Raw genomic sequence first — 16,758 nt, forward strand, 5'->3', positions numbered from 1 at the left:
TTTTATCGTTCATTATTTGCAGCTCTGCGTTTAAAATCAAACCTAATTTATTGCCAGAAATCCTGGAAATTATGGGAAAAGACTGACATATAAAATTAAGACAAAAACCTTCAATCTAGTGTGTGTTCTCACTGAATAACACTGTAAATGTTTGCAGACTGTACTTGTTTGACATGCCCCATGTGTTTTGTTGCTGCTGCATTAATAGCAGCTTTGCTCAAGAGCTCAATGCATACCGTAAGGAGTATTCTATAGGCCGTCGTCTTGTACAGTACGTGATTTCATGTTCCAGTTTCAAACCTATAATTTGAAATTGGCTAAATGTGGATGGTTACCCAAAACAAGCACGCTATTCTCTCACAAACATCCTCCCTCCTTCCCTTTTTAGTTATTCCAGCTTTTCATCTGCCTTTGGTCTTTCTGTGAGTCAGGTGGTCTTGTGGCTCTTAATGCTTAACAGATTCAGTTTCTACTCATTCTTAAAATTTCTGAACAGAGGGGGAACTATTCAGAGACAGAGTTTTCTCCCCTCGCTTTTCATCTATCTACATCTTGTGTTTGGGGGGAAACGAATGTTGGCTTGAGACTGTACGATATACTCTCTCCAAGTACTTGTTATCTGTCTCTTATCCAGGACATGCAACCTGTTTCTTTGTATTAGCAGTTTTGTTTCATAAAATCAATGCAACCTTTAACCTGCTGATGAAAACTTAGTATTCTCTAATATGTACAGTACATTATATTAAGAGTTTTGAAGAAACTCTGGGGTGCTGGAATGGATACAGACTGGAAAGCCTATGAAAGTCCTCTTCTATTTTACTAACCAATGCAGGGTAATTAAGTTTGTACACATTTCTAAGATTATTTGCAACCACTTTGGAGCCCTTTTTTGAGGACCATTTAAATGGGCTAGGTTATTGATACTCAGTGTAATCAAAATTTGAAAAGAAAATGTGTTAATGGGATAATACTCTAACGCAATTCACTTTATAGCCTGAGATTGCCCCAACAAGATCCATCAAGAAAGTTTGTAATTTGGCAAGGGAATTGTATGGATTAGTTATATAAAAAATGATATCATCAGTTAGAAGAAGTACCAGAGGTTTAATTGCTAGGACGAAGAGCCCAGGAGACAATGGGTTGTCTGCTGGATCTACTCAGGGTTGGGGGGGGTCAGGAGTTGACATTTGACCATTGGTAATAATTCTGTCTTGAGGTTTTTTACATATAAATCATGTTGACCCAAACCCTAACTTAGCCAAGGCCCTGAACAGATAAGACCACTCAAGCCTGTCAAAAGCCATCAAGAGTAACAGCCACGCATGGCTGGAACGTGCCAAGTGGATGATGTTGAAGAGCCGGCACAGATTTCTGGCAGAGGATCAAAAATAAAGCCAATCTGGTCTTGATTTATCAGTTTTGAAAAGTAGTGGCTTGGTCTGTTAGCTAGAAGTTGAGTGTTCAATTTATAGTCTGAATTCAAAAATGGGCCGAAAGGAAGAGCATTTTAACAGGAATTACAGTAATTATAGCCAAGAGAATGACTCAGGGAGGCTTTGAGTTTGAAGTACTAGGAGATTTATTAGATTGTAAGGAAGTTAAGACGTTTTGGGAGCACTTCTGTTCTTACTGGTCCTTCTTTTGCAACTCAGTATAGTATAAAAATGTAACTATCATGATGAAGTCCTCTGGTAATTCTGATGTATATAAATTCATGTAGAATTGTTTTAAAGTTTCAATAATTTCCTTTGGAGTACACGTTGAATATGGTAAATTGTTCTTGAACTTTCCGCTGCTCTTAATGGCCTGGATAGGACGTTATGTACTTTCTCCCCCAATTCCTAATGTAGGGGTCTGTTGTTATGTTTCGGCCTTGTAGGTACATACCGTGTTATATTGAAGTATTTTTTATCAAACAATGCATTATATACATCTTTAGAAGGGTGGATGTGGGTCCTGAAGAATTTCTGATTCTAACTCTTTCCACTCTGTACGAGAGATCATTTGTCGTCCTATTTACAATTTTAAATATCCAATAATCTTTCTTTATTGATGCCTCTTTAATCAGTTTACATCATCCGTTTGTCTTAAAATAGGTCGTAAAAGATTGATCGTAGAATTTAGCTGATCCACTGAACCCAACTGATACCGGATCTGGATCTGGATATCGGAGCTTTAACATTTTAGTTGAAGAAAGTGCTCTATATAGGGCAAATTATGGACTGGTGACAGGTTTACGTCTATCCCAAACTTTGGAAGTACACAAACCACAGTCGGGTGTGGTTGCCTCAAAACATGAATGGACGGGTAGATACATTCAGTGATATTAATTTCACATACAAATATTGCTCTTTGCTAAATAGTCATTAAGCAATGTTAAATAGATTCGTCCTACAGCTATCTGAAATCCTCCTCCATGCTGTGTTCTTGTTTACCGGCTGCCCTGTAAATAGACGGTGGCATGCCAAATACTGCAAACAGATGGGCCCTCTAGCAATCTCGTGAAATAAAAGTCTCCAGGCACACCTGTTGTGTCTCTTGCTGCTGCTGCTGCTGCAGTGAGTGAATGGTAAATGATCTGCTTCAGCAAAGGGAGTGCTTGTCAGCTGAGTGAAAATGTACTACCATGCAAATTACGATATCGTAGCAGGGTTGTTTATTTTTATTTATTTTTTTACCAAATGTGTCAACTCACTCACTCAAAAATAGATTTAATCACAATGTGATAACATGGTTCAGTTGATTTTTAAACATGAGTGACAGAGTGAAATATTTCTAGAATGCTTCTGGGTACCTAAGCACTATTTCTGTCCATGGGCCTTAGATATTTCTGGCATGGTGGCCTCTTAGTGTGTCACACGCCTGCCTGGCGCCATATTAACATGCACCAAAAACTGGTTTCCAAAATCATGACTCTAATACATCTGGACAAATCAGATTTTATAGCTTTGTTACTTGTTAACATTTTAAAATGTGCCTCTATAATTTGCACCTTGAATCTTTTTTTGGAATCAATAATCACTAACAACACATTTAAGAGCCAGTGAAAACATGTACAATTTAGGATTCAAATAATTCAATTGAATCCATAGTGATAGTGACAGCATCAAAACATAATGTACTCATATTGGCCGTGTCTTCATTCAAGTGTTGTGCAGATTATGCTGCATTTACCAGTGTATGTCATTATGTAAATATGTACCTTCTATTTTACTGCCTTCATTTGGCACCCCTTCATTGTTAGTTTGAATAAAGCACATCTCCGGATATTTGTATAACAGCATTATTTGCCTAAAAGGGGCTTTTATTTTACAATTTGCGATGAATGGATTTTTTTGTACTTATACTCACTGCTGCCTATAAAGCCGAATGTTTCCATTCTTCATAAAATGCGAGGAGAAACATCGGCCTAAATAAAGGTTCACACACACTCTTACCCTTGTCTGCTTGCATCATCCAATCACAAGCTGCCATGACATCACCTGTGTAGTTTTGCATAGGGAATGTCTCATGCAACTCTCTCTCTCTTCTCTCTCTCTCTCTCTCTCTCTCTCTCTCTCTCTCTCTCTAGACAAATTGAGACATTTGAAATGTGAGAAGAGATGCATTTAAACCTAGACAAAAACTGACAGCAATAGTTGGGAATTTTATCTCTTCATGCCATACCTTGTGTCTTCAGGGGGGCCATGTGAGGAGGAGATGGAGGTTCAGAATGGAGCGCCTGACTTGACGGACAGAAGAAAAGACCAAGGCTCATCACAGGTAGACTGAAAGATTACTATACTATATATATACTATGGATTCGTTTTTACCTGGTTTTTAGAAATACTAAGTTGGACATAAGTGTAAAAAAACAAATGGAGTACTAGTAAAACACATACTGTACACTAAATGGGCTTCTGGGGTACTGCAGTCTCTCATTGCCAGACCTATCTCCACAGTGCTACAGAGTAAGGTCTGGCTCCTCCACAGATACATTCCAGGATAGGAGAAAAAAAGCTCTGGGTTGTTCATCCAGACTATCCAGACTAGGGGTACTGTAAAAAACATAGATCACAGTTTTCTGATCTCCAGGCACATATTATCGCAAATCTGATGTCTTCATTGAGCTAAAGCCGTGAACTGAAGTGCGTTAAGATGCAGTAACAATAATGGCCACACTTCTGGCTCAAAATATCTGGCTTCTTGGGGATCCATTCTAGCCTGGTTGACACCAGACCCTTCTCAGTTGTAACTGAGAGTGGGTTTAAGCAAGCTTCATTTGCAATTCCTCCGGGCGCAATTGGATAGTCCTTCAACCAATCAGACCAACGATCCGGGTGCTTAACAGCGACAAGCGGACATCAAGGAGTTGCGCCCGCCGGTTGGCGGTCATGTTGAATGTCAACAAAAGCTGCTACCCCGTCGCTATCGTCATCGTGTAAAACCCGCCTCAACGGTTGTGATTGGTGTAAAGCCCGCCTCAGCGGTTGTGATTGGTGTAAAGCCCGCCTCAGCGGTTGTGATTGGTGCCTCGATTTGGAAACATTGGAAATGGGCTTGAATGACTGACTTGCAAAGCAAATGTAAAAAACAAAAGTTCGTCAGGGTTTTCCCAGGCTAGGGGATCCATTCATTAGGTGCCAAGTTTATTTCCAGACATGCAAAGTAAAAAAAGAAAAAAAAACTCCATTTATGTCTCAGAAGCTATCTTTTCTCTCTGAATTGTTGCTGTACTTAATAAACAATAGCACTAATTCTAAAGAAAAATCATTTTGTGTTTAGGTAAGTTAAGAAGTGACTCCAAGCTCTTCTTTAGTTACCTGAACAGTGTGTGTGTGTGTGTGTGTGTGTGTGTGTGTGTTTTGTTCCTGTGTCTCAAGCAGGCAATGCTGAACAGTGAGGAGGGTTTGGATGATGAGGAGAGAACAAGAAGGAGAGCCGAGAGGAGGAGAGCTAAAAGGAAAGTGAGTAACAAGAATGCAATCTGACTGACGTGGCATTACACTTCAAGGCTCTTAAAGCTGCAACTACCAAAAATAATAGAACATCATACGGGTACAGCACCAGTACGGATGGATTGCTACCAACACATCACATTTAAAGGAACACGCCGACTTATTGGGACTTGAGCTTATTCACTGTAACCCCCAGAGTTAGATAAGTCCAAATATACCCTTCTCATCTCCGTGCGTGTTGTAACTCTGTCTGACGGCCCCACCGGTAATAGCTTAGCACAGATCCTGGAGGTAACCGGCTCCATCTAGCCTACTGCTCCGAAAATACGGTGTATACGGTTAGAAGACGGCTGTGTCTCATGTGACCTTGTTATTTGTACACTATGTGACTTTACAAATCGCAACATGTTGGCGTTATTTTGTCACTTATTCGGAGCAGTAGGCTAGTTGGAACCGGTTACCTCCAGGATCTGTGCTAGGCTAGGCTACCGGTGGGGCTGTCGGCGTGTTCCTTTTAAAAACATAATAAATAAACAGTAGACAATAATTGCAAATTCTAGAAAAATCTTACATAAAATACAAATGATGATCACACATACAACTAATTTTTGCAAAGGTTAATTTCTAGCTAAAGTGTAAAGTATGTAGTCTAAAAACAGGGATATCGGAAGTAAGATTGTGATAAAGCCACTTTTTTTCCAAAAATGTCTGAAGTCAGAAACCTCATTTAAAACAAACATACAATGTGTGCAACAATTTAGTCACATCGCCACTTTGACAAAAATCTACTAAGTAACGAAATGGAAATGCAAGGATAATTATATGATGTCCATGTTGCAGTAGGGCTGTAGCGATACACTAATCTCACGATACGATACACGATATTCAGCTCACGATACGATATATATCACGATATTCAGCCAACGATACGATTCGATACGATTCGATATAATTCGATACACTTACATCATTTTCTGAAAGATTTAAAGGGGACCGAGTGATTTTGGTGACATCTTGTGAGTGTTCCATTTATTTGGATTTAATTAATTGAACTGAAAACATCAATTACACAATATATGTCTCTGACTGGACAGAGAGTCTACAGCAGGGATCATCAACTACATTTTTTTCAGAATTCTTCTAAGCACTCTGGCGGCCGGACTTTCAAATAAAGAAAATAAAATGAATTTATACCTAATAGGCCTATTCTTGTTCGAAATTTTCACTTTCTTACTGAATTAATGCTACATTCTTTTTACATGTATTAGTGTGAGCAAACTCCTAAAAAATATGAAAACTCCATAATGATAACTAGAAAAAGATCTCCGACTAGGAGGCAGTTCACTGAGGAGGGATGGTTAAAGTCTGTGATTATGGAAAAATTATTGTAGTATGCAGCATCCTGATTGGTGGAAAATGCTTGCAGAAAGAAAGGCTGTTGTCAGGTAAACATGTCACTGTCAAAGAGGCTAAAGCAAAAAGTTGACGTGGAAAAGCCAAAAGCCCAGCTTTAATGATGAATGGACCGATAAGCAGGCTATGCACTCGTCATGTATGCCTCATTTGCAATGAAACGATGTTGTTGCAAAATAATACAACCAGCATCATCATCACTCGAACATACCGATCGCGTCATTCACGTGCATATTAAGTAGCTCCAGATTGTCCGCTCTAGCGGAGAGTTTGGTTTGTTCAGCCAGCAGTGAGGTTTACAAGAATTTGTCAAAATTTCCAGATTCCCGGCAACCTAAGATTAACAGTTAGACTACAAACCGACAGCTTTTGTTTTAGCTCGTTTGTAAAAATTCGCTATTTGCAGAGTAGAGCTGTGTTTGCGTAAAACAGCGCGGTGGACTGAGCAGATTGAAATATCTTTCTACATGTTTATGCCAGTCTACACAGGGGAGTGCATTGATAAGTATTGACTTTCTACTCACGAAGGTTTAATTGTAGCCCATTTACAGAAAAGAGACCAGCGTGAGTTCATCTGCCCCAGCGGCCGTTGGTAACTCTGTATCGTTCCCAGTCAGGTGCTGCGTGTTTTAACCTTTAACACACACACACACACACATACACATCTCGGCTCAGCTGTGTGTGTGTTTTAACGCACATACATCTCGGCTCAGCAGTGTGTGTGGAGCTCGGGCATCGCTGTACAGAATCCCGGCATGTGAATAGAGATGTAAATACAGGGGGCTGGGTTTTTGCTCTAAATGCTTGAAATGATAAATAACAACGCATTTTTTCCTCTTTACATTTTGTGAATTCATGATTATTCTGCGGGCCAGACTAAAAGCTTTGACGTTGACGCAGTTGACGTTGGCTGCTCTACAGCGACACTAGCGGCTCTACAGCGACACTAGCGGCTCTACAGCGACACTAGCGGCTGGCTGACCAAATCGCTCTTCCTGCAACGTGAACGGGGGTAAACACGGGGGATTTGAATGGGACTTATGTATCGATACTCGCGGCTCAAAAATCAATACTTTCTTGGGGAAAAAAATATCGATTTATATCGCAGAATCGATAAAATTGCTCAGCCTTATGTTGCAGCTCATGTCTTTATTGTTGATGATTCCTCTACTAACTGAAATGAATTTGTCTGCTACATTCCACCACCAGACCTGTTACCACTCCCTTATTTACTCATGTCCACTCCTGTGTCACTGCTTTCCCTGTTCATACATCCTCCCCTGATAACAAACATTTTACTGCACCCTCTGCATAAATCCGTATTCTCATTTTTTTAATGACACACCTGAAGCTGCACATCTGCCTCTACATTTGTGTCCATACATAACTCTGTACCATCCCACAGCCATCATGTCCATGCTCTCCTTTCAGAGGCAGAAAGAACGGAAGAAACTGGAGAGGATGGAGGACGCTTCAGAACAGGTGAGAACATCACGGCCTAAACGGAATGTGCTGTTATTTTAAATAAATATTTCTTTCATGTACAAAGTCTTGCGGTGTTGGTATGTTGCCATATGTTCACACAATCACCTTTATGTCCACATGTATGCAAGCATTCATGTGTACAGTATATGTACACATAGATCTGGATGTGCATGTGTTTGAATGAATGGTTAACACTTGAAGGTATCTACATAAGAGTGTCATGACACTGTCATGACACAGTCCTGTCACATGAACCCTAACTCTAACCCCAATCCTAACTTGTCATGACAAAAACCGAATGACAATTACTAAAGAAGCGTTATGTCATAAACGTTTATGACTTGTTTATAATGTTTATGACATGTTCATGACAGTGTCATATCACTCTTATGTAGATACCTTCAAGTAAAGTGTAACCGAAAGTATTCTTTAAATTCGATTAGATAGATAGATAGATAGATAGATAGATAGATAGATAGATAGATTGATCGATCTGTATTGTCCGTTTACACCAAAACACAGTTTAGCAGCTCTCAGTATGACAGTATAAATAACAAAAATATAAAATAGCAATATTTAAATAGTAAAAAATAAAAATAAATAAACACGATGAGGTGGCAATATATACAGTACAAATATGTGGTTATTGCACTTCCAGTTCTTGGGGTTTATTGCACATTAGTCTTAGAGGAAGGAAATGGTGAAGAGGGGGGTTGTGCATTGAACTGCCTGTGGGAAAACGCTGTTTTTCAGTCTGTCGGTTGTTGATCTGATTGTGATAGTGATGTTTCCAATAAATGGTTGCATATACTGTATGTCAAGCAAATATCAGCAAAATAAATGCGAATTTAGTGCATGTGTCTCTTGACTAGCTTTTACAGTGGAATAAGTAGTAATTCAAAAAATATTGGATATGTAAAAATCCAACATGAAGTTACTTTGTGACTTTATTTAAACACTCTTATTCGACCAACAGGTGTTTAGACTCTTACAAAATATGACTTCCACAACTAAATAACAATGAAAGCATTACTCAACGTTCCATTTAGAAACCACTCATGCTGATAGCTTTTGCACTTATGTTGCATGATACCTTTTGAAAACCCCAGTATAGAGTGTAATATGTGACTTCTTCTTTTGGGGTAGATTTTTTTTTAAATTGTTCTACTTTTTACTGTGAACAGGAAGAGGAAGTGGCTGGAGCGGTGTCAGAGAGTGACAGCGAGGAGGAATTGAAAGAGGAGGTGAAGGAATGGACCGCCGTTCGACCCAGAAACAAATGCAACCCTGAATCAGTCCCTGACCTGGTGACCTCAGAGAACAAGAGCAACGGCCAGCCGCCCCACAGGCCCTCGGAGGAGGTGAGGAGCTCATTAATGCCTTCAAAATAAAATAAATAATAAACCAGAGTCCCTGGTGAAGTTATTTAAGGCCAAAGCAACCGCGACCTGACGGTTCGACATTCCTGCAAAGTTTTCTTGAACAGCGAAGTGTCCTGTTGAAGGGTTCATGAGTGAGACATGAGCTGTTCCCTATCAAGGAAAAAGTGCATTATATGCTGTAGTGTGTTCGCCATTTTGTAGTGGTGTTCGAATTTGCCGCGGTTAATTTCACTCACTGTATAGTCCACTATAAAATACCCACAATGCACAGATAATTTTAGTGTACATACGATATACCCTACATTTTGCTCCCGTATACAACAATGCAACGGGGTCGTGTTTTCTCAGAGAGGAGGAGGAGAAGAAGAAGCAGAAGCACCCGCGAAAACTGAAAAGGAAAAAATTTAGCTGGCTTTCGTTTCTCAATAGTTGAAATTTAACATGCAACTTATATACAAACTTTTACTATCATATATAGATAGAATAGAATTTGCACTTAGACTATCTTACACTATGATACCATTGCACCGTTCTGCATTTTTTTCCCACACTGCTCCTTTAAACATGCTACAACCAAACTTTACTGTAAGGGCACACTATTGATATCTTCCTTTTGTATTTTTGTAGTATGCGTGCGTGGATGTCATATGTCTGTGTGCCTATGTATGTATGTTGTGTATAAGCTATTGGACACCTTAATTCCCTTCGAGATAAATAAAGTATCTCTATGTCTATCTATCTATTAGGGTTGTGCTCAATTGAAGAAATTCTTAGTCGACTAAAACTCATTCAATTGTATCGACTAATTGATTAGTTGATTTAATCGACAGATCTGTAAATCTGAGTTTCTCCGCAAAGAGTCATGCAAAAGCACCACTTTAATTCTTGTGTTTACCAGAGATGTGCTCGTACGTTTCTTGGAAATAAGTCATTCAGCATGAAAAAAGCATAAAACGTGACTAATTAGGGCTGAACGATTAATTGCATTTGCGATAATATCGCGATATGTTAAAATGCGATTTCCTAATCGCAAAGGCTGCGATTTGGTCTCGATTTGATGACTCGCAAGAGCAAATCAGTTGCACTACGCAGAGAAAGCATCAACTTAGCATGCTAACGCTACACTGTACCTTGAGCTGATCTCTGTCATTCAAACAATTCTGAGTTGAAGTTTAAAACTTTACACCATTTTAATAAAAGAAGGGTTTTGTTTGGGCGTCCATACATGCAGTTAATGGTACGTAAAGAAATCTCAGTTGACTAAGACCAAAACGACCGATTAGTCGACGAAAAGAGGGAGCAGCCCTACCATCTACCGTAAAACTTCAAATAATAGCCCGGGCTTCTATTTACCCAAATTGCCGAAATGCACCGGCTTGTATTTGAGACAGGCGTCTATAAGAGACAGGCCTTTAATTGACATGCTTTGCCCGCATGCTGTGGATCCACTCACACACGCTCACCTCCAGCTCTTCACTGACCTTCTTCCTCCCTCCACCTCGCAGTCTGGCCCTTTTGTCGTTCCTCCGGGACAGACGTTGCAGTTCTGCTTTATGTTTACGCCATTCTCGACTCTCTTAGGATCAATTGAGAAACGTCTTGCCGCTTCGCTTCCGAATTTTGTTCGGCAAATTTGACAACTGTCAGCTTAAATGTCAAATCATACTTTTTCTTTTTGTCTCCATGGTGGTATTGAGAGAATTAAGAAAAACTGAAGACTAAAAGAAAGTTTGTTAACCTATTTGTTATGTTGCCATAGTGATGAGTTGTTTAAGAATGGTTGCGTCTGTCACGTGAAATCAAATCAAAACATAGAACAAACGATCTGACGGTATCAAATACAACCCGACACGAAAAAAAAACAAAAAACAGACCAGGCCTCTATTTGAGACCGGCCTTTATTTACCCAAATCTGTTGTCACACCAGGCGTTTAAAAGAGACAGGCGTCTATTTGGGACTCGGCTATTATTTGAAGTTTTACGGTATCCTGAGTGCTCGTTTGTTTCAGGGGTCGTATTAGAAGTATTTTTGTTTTGTTCAGTTCAATTTTATTTATATAGCACGTTTAAAAACAACCATAGTTGACCAAAGTGCTTAACAAGGTCCAAAATCAAAGAGATACTATACACAAACAATACACAATATACAATATAAAATAACCAACAGTAGAAAAAGGTCAAGATATCAAAGCTCAACTTGAATTAAAAGCCAATGCAATGTTTTGGTTTGTTTACATGATGCTGGGCGCGCCCGCCTCCGCCACACAAATAACCAGCGCATCTCCTGACACAACAATGTTTTCAGTGAGTGTACGAAATCTCGTTTGGTCGTTCCCTATATAGTTCACTATTTAATAAACACTATATAGGGAATAGGGAGTGAGTGAGTCAGGGTACGGTTTCAAACACAGCTATGGAATCCTTCTCTGCTCACTCACTGTGAAGGTGGTTGTGTACCGTACATGCTTTGAAATTGGCCCAGGCAAAATGGCAAACAAATTCTGGGTGTGGTGTCCTAAAACAAATCCCAAAAGAGTCAACTGGCATTTGTTGGCATTGCCGTATTCGACAACAATATGCCACATTTGCCTAATGTTGACAGTGTACTCGAACCAAAAGTACGCTTGCATGCTTGTTTGTAAAACATCTCAAGAGTCTCTAATGACATAAATGTCAGAAGGTCCGACTAACTAGTATTTGATAAAAGAAAAGAACAGCTGTAAACTAAGAAACACTTGTGAATGAGATGCAAAATGATTCATTGTCAGTGTGCACTACACAAAGTATCTGGTCCTGCATAAAGTAAAGCTTGTTAAACCTCCTTTTCATGCCCTGCCCAGCCCTGTCGCCCCAGGGTGGTGCGCCCTAGGGTTGAGAGTTGCGTTGGGTGCTTGGATCCTGGTATACTAGCGATAAGAGTCTAGCTTTGGTCTGGTCGTGAGTGAAAAAGTTCTCTTTGATTTTTTTTTTTTTTTGTAGTTTATTTAAATAGGGACAGATACAAAAAACATAGATTATTACAGAAATAACAATCCGATGCCTGTATCACAGTGTTTGTAGCCATGGCTAATTCGCAACACCTGTCCCTAGGAGGGCTTTTAACAGTTCAAATAATAGAAGAAGTCAAATTACAAAATACAATAAAATGTCCAAAAAAACAGTTAACAGCAATAAAAATAAGTGTAGTAAATAAACACATTAACTCGGACTCACACAGATGCACACCTCACATACACACGGCTATGTATTTCATATGGCATGATCACACTGCTGTTGTTGTATTAACCATGCTTTTACAAATTTTTTAAAGGTGGACAATTTGGGTATAGCCTTTATATTTGTAGGGAGCCAGTTCCACAGTTTGGCTCCCTTCACGGAAAAAACATTTTGGGCAAAAGAGGTTTTACAAAATTGAATTTTACAGTCTCCACATGCAGCAGCTCTTGTGGATCTTGAAGATTCCAACCTGTTCACGAATTTACAAAGTGGCTCAGGTGCAAGTCCAGCTAAACATTAAAAAAAAATTGTTGTTGGTTTGTTTATGTTCACACTTCCAAGTTAAAAGTAGAAAAACAAAATCGCAAGGTGTCACAAGTTTTGTAAAGCTTTTTGGTTAAATGCCTTCCTGCAACTTGGAATTTAGGGGCTTAAAAAAGTACCTCTACCTTCAACTAAGCATTAATAGCTTCTGTTCTCTTTGCCATAATTTACCATCTGTTGTGTTCATACCGCTTAAGAACATGAATGAAGCACGCCGCACTTTCCTTGGAAGAGGACCAAGACCTCTATTTTAAGGTATCTTGGTGCAGTTACTTTGTAGCAGCTGCTTCTGATCTCCGATAAAGCAAAAATATGTTCAAAAGTACCGGTTTCAGTCTTCTTTAGAAATCAAAGTGCTTAAAGGTCCCGTGGCATGAAAATTTCACTTTATGATGTTTTTTAACATTAATATGAGTTCCCCCAGCCTGCCTCCTTTGGTGAAACATGTGTACGTTCAAAAGTTGTTTTAGTTGTGCAACAGAAAACTCAGATTGGACAGATAGTCTAGCTAGCTGTCTGGATTTACCCTGCAGAGATCTGAGAAGCAGTTAACCATAGTCCTCACAAATCCACCGGAGGTTAGAATGTCATCCTGGCACCTGAACAATTCTGTAAATGATTGTGTGTGTGTCTATCCCCACCCTAGCACCTTAACTAACACATTTTCTGATAAAGTACTAGAGACCCAGACTTGAGTAAAAGTACAAGTGCTCTATCAAAAAAGTGACTTGAGTAGAAGTTGAAGTGCTCTTTAAGCACCATACTTAAGTGGAAGTACTAAAGCTAACTACATTTTTTGTACTTAAGTATTGCAAGTAGTTTATTTTAAAATGTACTACTCAAGTACCGAAAGTAAAAGTACAAGTATTGTGTTATATAGTTATTAACCTTCTAACACTGTTCTGATAAAAATGACCGATTTACACATTCCCTGTACCATAAATATGGCATTTTTCATCAGATTGCCTCAAGACCTTATGATATCCTTCACAAAAGTCATTTGAACACATAACATTCATTGTGACTACTTTCTTTGAATTTTGAGTGATTTATTCAACTTAGTCACACTTCTTTTGTTTACGGTAAAAAATGACCACCATAGGAAATGAATGGGAAAGATTATAATTTTCATCCAGGAGATAAAAGACATCTCCATACACACACTCATTCACAGGTGCAAAGCTTCCATTTGCAAGGGACACTGCACCATGACTGCAATTTGTCATTTGTGCGTGTGAACCACCAATGTTCGCACACATATGCATACACGCACACACAAAAACAAAAACACCAACACACACGTAGATGTTAATGTTCTAATAAGGTTCTCTTACAATAAGTATTCTATTAAAAATACTTTTTGTCATTTTTATCTGCATTTATGTTAAAATAAGAGCAGTTAAAAATGTCCGGTCAAATTTGACCGAAAACAGTAAATTAAGGGGGGTGGCAACAAACATTGTTTTTGTGTTTTTATGATCAATTTTTTATTATTTTTTTTTTTTAACAGAAATCACACCTTGCCTAGTCACTCTCCTCTAATTCTTATGATGCTGAGGTCATTAGGACTAATATTAGTGCTGCTGCAATTTAGCTTTGTTAATCCTTGCTGTAGAGAGCTCAAGCATAACTATGTCTAGAAATTACGCCAACCACTGTTTTATACAAAGTGAGGGGGGGGGGGGGGGGGAGCCAGCGCTGAGCTATAATTTTCTTGGTCGCAGTTGATCCAGCTAGCCAAATCTTCCTCTGTCTCCCAAGAAGATGTAATTTAGAGTCATCATTAAGTAACAAAACAATTGGGTCAGCAGGAATTCAACATCCTATCACATCAGATATTATTGATGTTTTATTCCACAACTCCTGCACCTGTTCCCACTCCCAGACCTCGTGCAGGAAAGTTCCAGTTTGTTCAGGTTGACAGAACGTGCAATAGGGAGTAGGAATGGCTTTAGAGACGTATCTCTTCTGAGGAGTCCAATATGTCCTATGACATATGTTGAAGTGGATCTGCTGGTGATTTGGGTTCTTGGAACTGAGGGAATTGTTGTCCCAAACTGTCTCCCAATAAATTACGTTCCCCTCCGAGCTCAGCTCTCGCTCCCATTTCTTTACTATTGGGAGTTCTCCTATGGATACTTGCATCAGTTGAGCATAGATCCTGGACACCAATCCTCTCACAGGAGAATCAACAAGCCATTTAATGATTGGGTGGGTCTCGATGTTTCTCCATGGTACTCAATAACATTTTAGGGCTGATCTTAAGCGAAGATAAAGGAAGAAGGATGTCCTAGGGACCTCAAAGCTAGCTCAAAGCTAGCTCAAAGCTGGCTCTCAAGTCTTCAAAACTTTAAACAGTGTTTAAAGGTTAAAAAAAAACAGTCAAAAGTTTGATTATCATATTGTTTATATTATTTCAAATGTTTAGCCTAAAGGACACTCACAATTCCTTTGGCTGTAGCAGCAGTACAAGGACAGGAATGTACAACACCGCAGCATGTCATGAACCGCGGGTAGCTAGGTAGCTAGCGCTTACTGGTAGCTCAAACTGGTGTGCCACGGTGAATTTTTGAAGGCCATTATTTCGAATCTTCCGGGAGGCAGAGTAGGCACTTGTCTTTCACTCCGACAAACGAAAACATGGACTCTAAGTAGGGCCAGGGGTGGTCTCCTCCTCACCCTCACCGCCACGTTCACTCAAAGTTGAAGGTGGTGTTTCTGGTTCTTCCATCTCGAAACAAACTAACAAAGCTCAAGTGTTCTCAGTGCGGGCAGGCAGCAGAGCGAAAGGCAGAACGGGAGCACGCGCGGCCTTCTTATAAGACGGCTTGATTGCTTGATTCGCTCAGTGATGAGCCAGCTTCATCAGACCTGGTGACAGAGTCCTCTACCGCTCTGGCAGGGATAATGTTGCGTTTGGAATGATTCCGAACATTTTTATAATTGTAACGAGTAACGATGCAGCACATAAAAAAATTATCAGAGTAAAAGTATTAAACTCATTGAAAATTAGGGCTGGGCGATATGGAGAAAATCAGATATCACGATATTCTTGACCAAATACCTCGATATCGATATTGCGACGATATTCTAGGGTTGACAATTGGTGTCAACCCTAACAATTGGTTAGATTTCAGATAAATAAACATCAGTAATGTGGACATGATGTCTAAGTGGGGAAAAGGCAAATAATAGAACAACTAGTACAGTCTGGTAGGTTCAGAAAAGTACATCACTTCACTGTAATGCTGCCTTTAAAACCAGGAAAAGACAACACTTATGTCATATCACGATATGAGGATATCCAAAATCTAAGACGATATCTAGTCTCATATCACGATATCGATATAATATCGATATGTTGCCCAGCCCTACCAAAAATATGTACTGAAGTAAAAGTGGAAGTAGGAGAATAACACTCCAGTAGAGTACAGATACAGCCTTTTAGTGAATTTTAGTGATGATTCGGGATTTAGTTTACACCTTCAGATTACCTGAACATTGCTTAAGTAGCGTTGTTGGTGGATCCATCGTTGTGGAGGTCAATGACGTTTCTGAATGAATAAGAAGTTCACATCTAGTACAAATAGGTTATGCACCATAAACGATGGATTGAAAGTTTGGCACACCAGAAGTTTACGAACACCCTGCTTGTTGCTTCTGCTCTTCTGCGCTTCGCCGCTGCTGCTACCTGCAGTTAGACTCACAGCAGCAACAACAGCAGAAGAGAGCAGAAGCCAGCAGGCAAGTGTTATTTACATAAACTTCTGGTGTACTTACAAACTTTCCAATCCATCGTTTTATGAGTACATAACCTATATGTACTAGTGTAGACCTTTGGTATCATTTCGGGCATTATTAGTCATTTAAGAGATACAAACGTGGGTCCATTAGCCCCGCGCTAAGCTATTCAGCGGCTAATGCTACTCTACGCTAACTCGCCCAATGTTAGACCCAGGTGAAAAAAGCTTCTGGGGGGGTGTTTGGCTCGAGGTCATGGT

General features: G+C 39.6%; 1 protein-coding gene across 3 annotated transcripts in view; it reads left to right on the forward strand.

Annotated features, from left to right (window-relative positions):
- The window catches only part of LOC120559363 (tetratricopeptide repeat protein 31-like), a 38,991-nt gene that overhangs the window by 13,144 nt on the left and 9,089 nt on the right, over positions 1-16,758 (forward strand). For 2 of the 3 annotated variants that reach the window (XM_039801047.1, XM_039801030.1), the window contains exons 2-5: positions 3,680-3,762; positions 4,863-4,946; positions 7,782-7,832; positions 9,020-9,196. In XM_039801047.1, the coding sequence (XP_039656981.1) occupies positions 3,700-3,762; positions 4,863-4,946; positions 7,782-7,832; positions 9,020-9,196 (375 nt within the window). In that variant the 5' untranslated portion in view covers positions 3,680-3,699. The remainder of the gene's footprint in view (positions 1-3,679; positions 3,763-4,862; positions 4,947-7,781; positions 7,833-9,019; positions 9,197-16,758) is intronic. The other variant, XM_039801038.1, reaches the window with a different exon arrangement.

This window comes from Perca fluviatilis, chromosome 1 (assembly GCF_010015445.1).
Source record: "Perca fluviatilis chromosome 1, GENO_Pfluv_1.0, whole genome shotgun sequence".
NCBI classification, from domain to species: domain Eukaryota; kingdom Metazoa; phylum Chordata; class Actinopteri; order Perciformes; family Percidae; genus Perca; species Perca fluviatilis.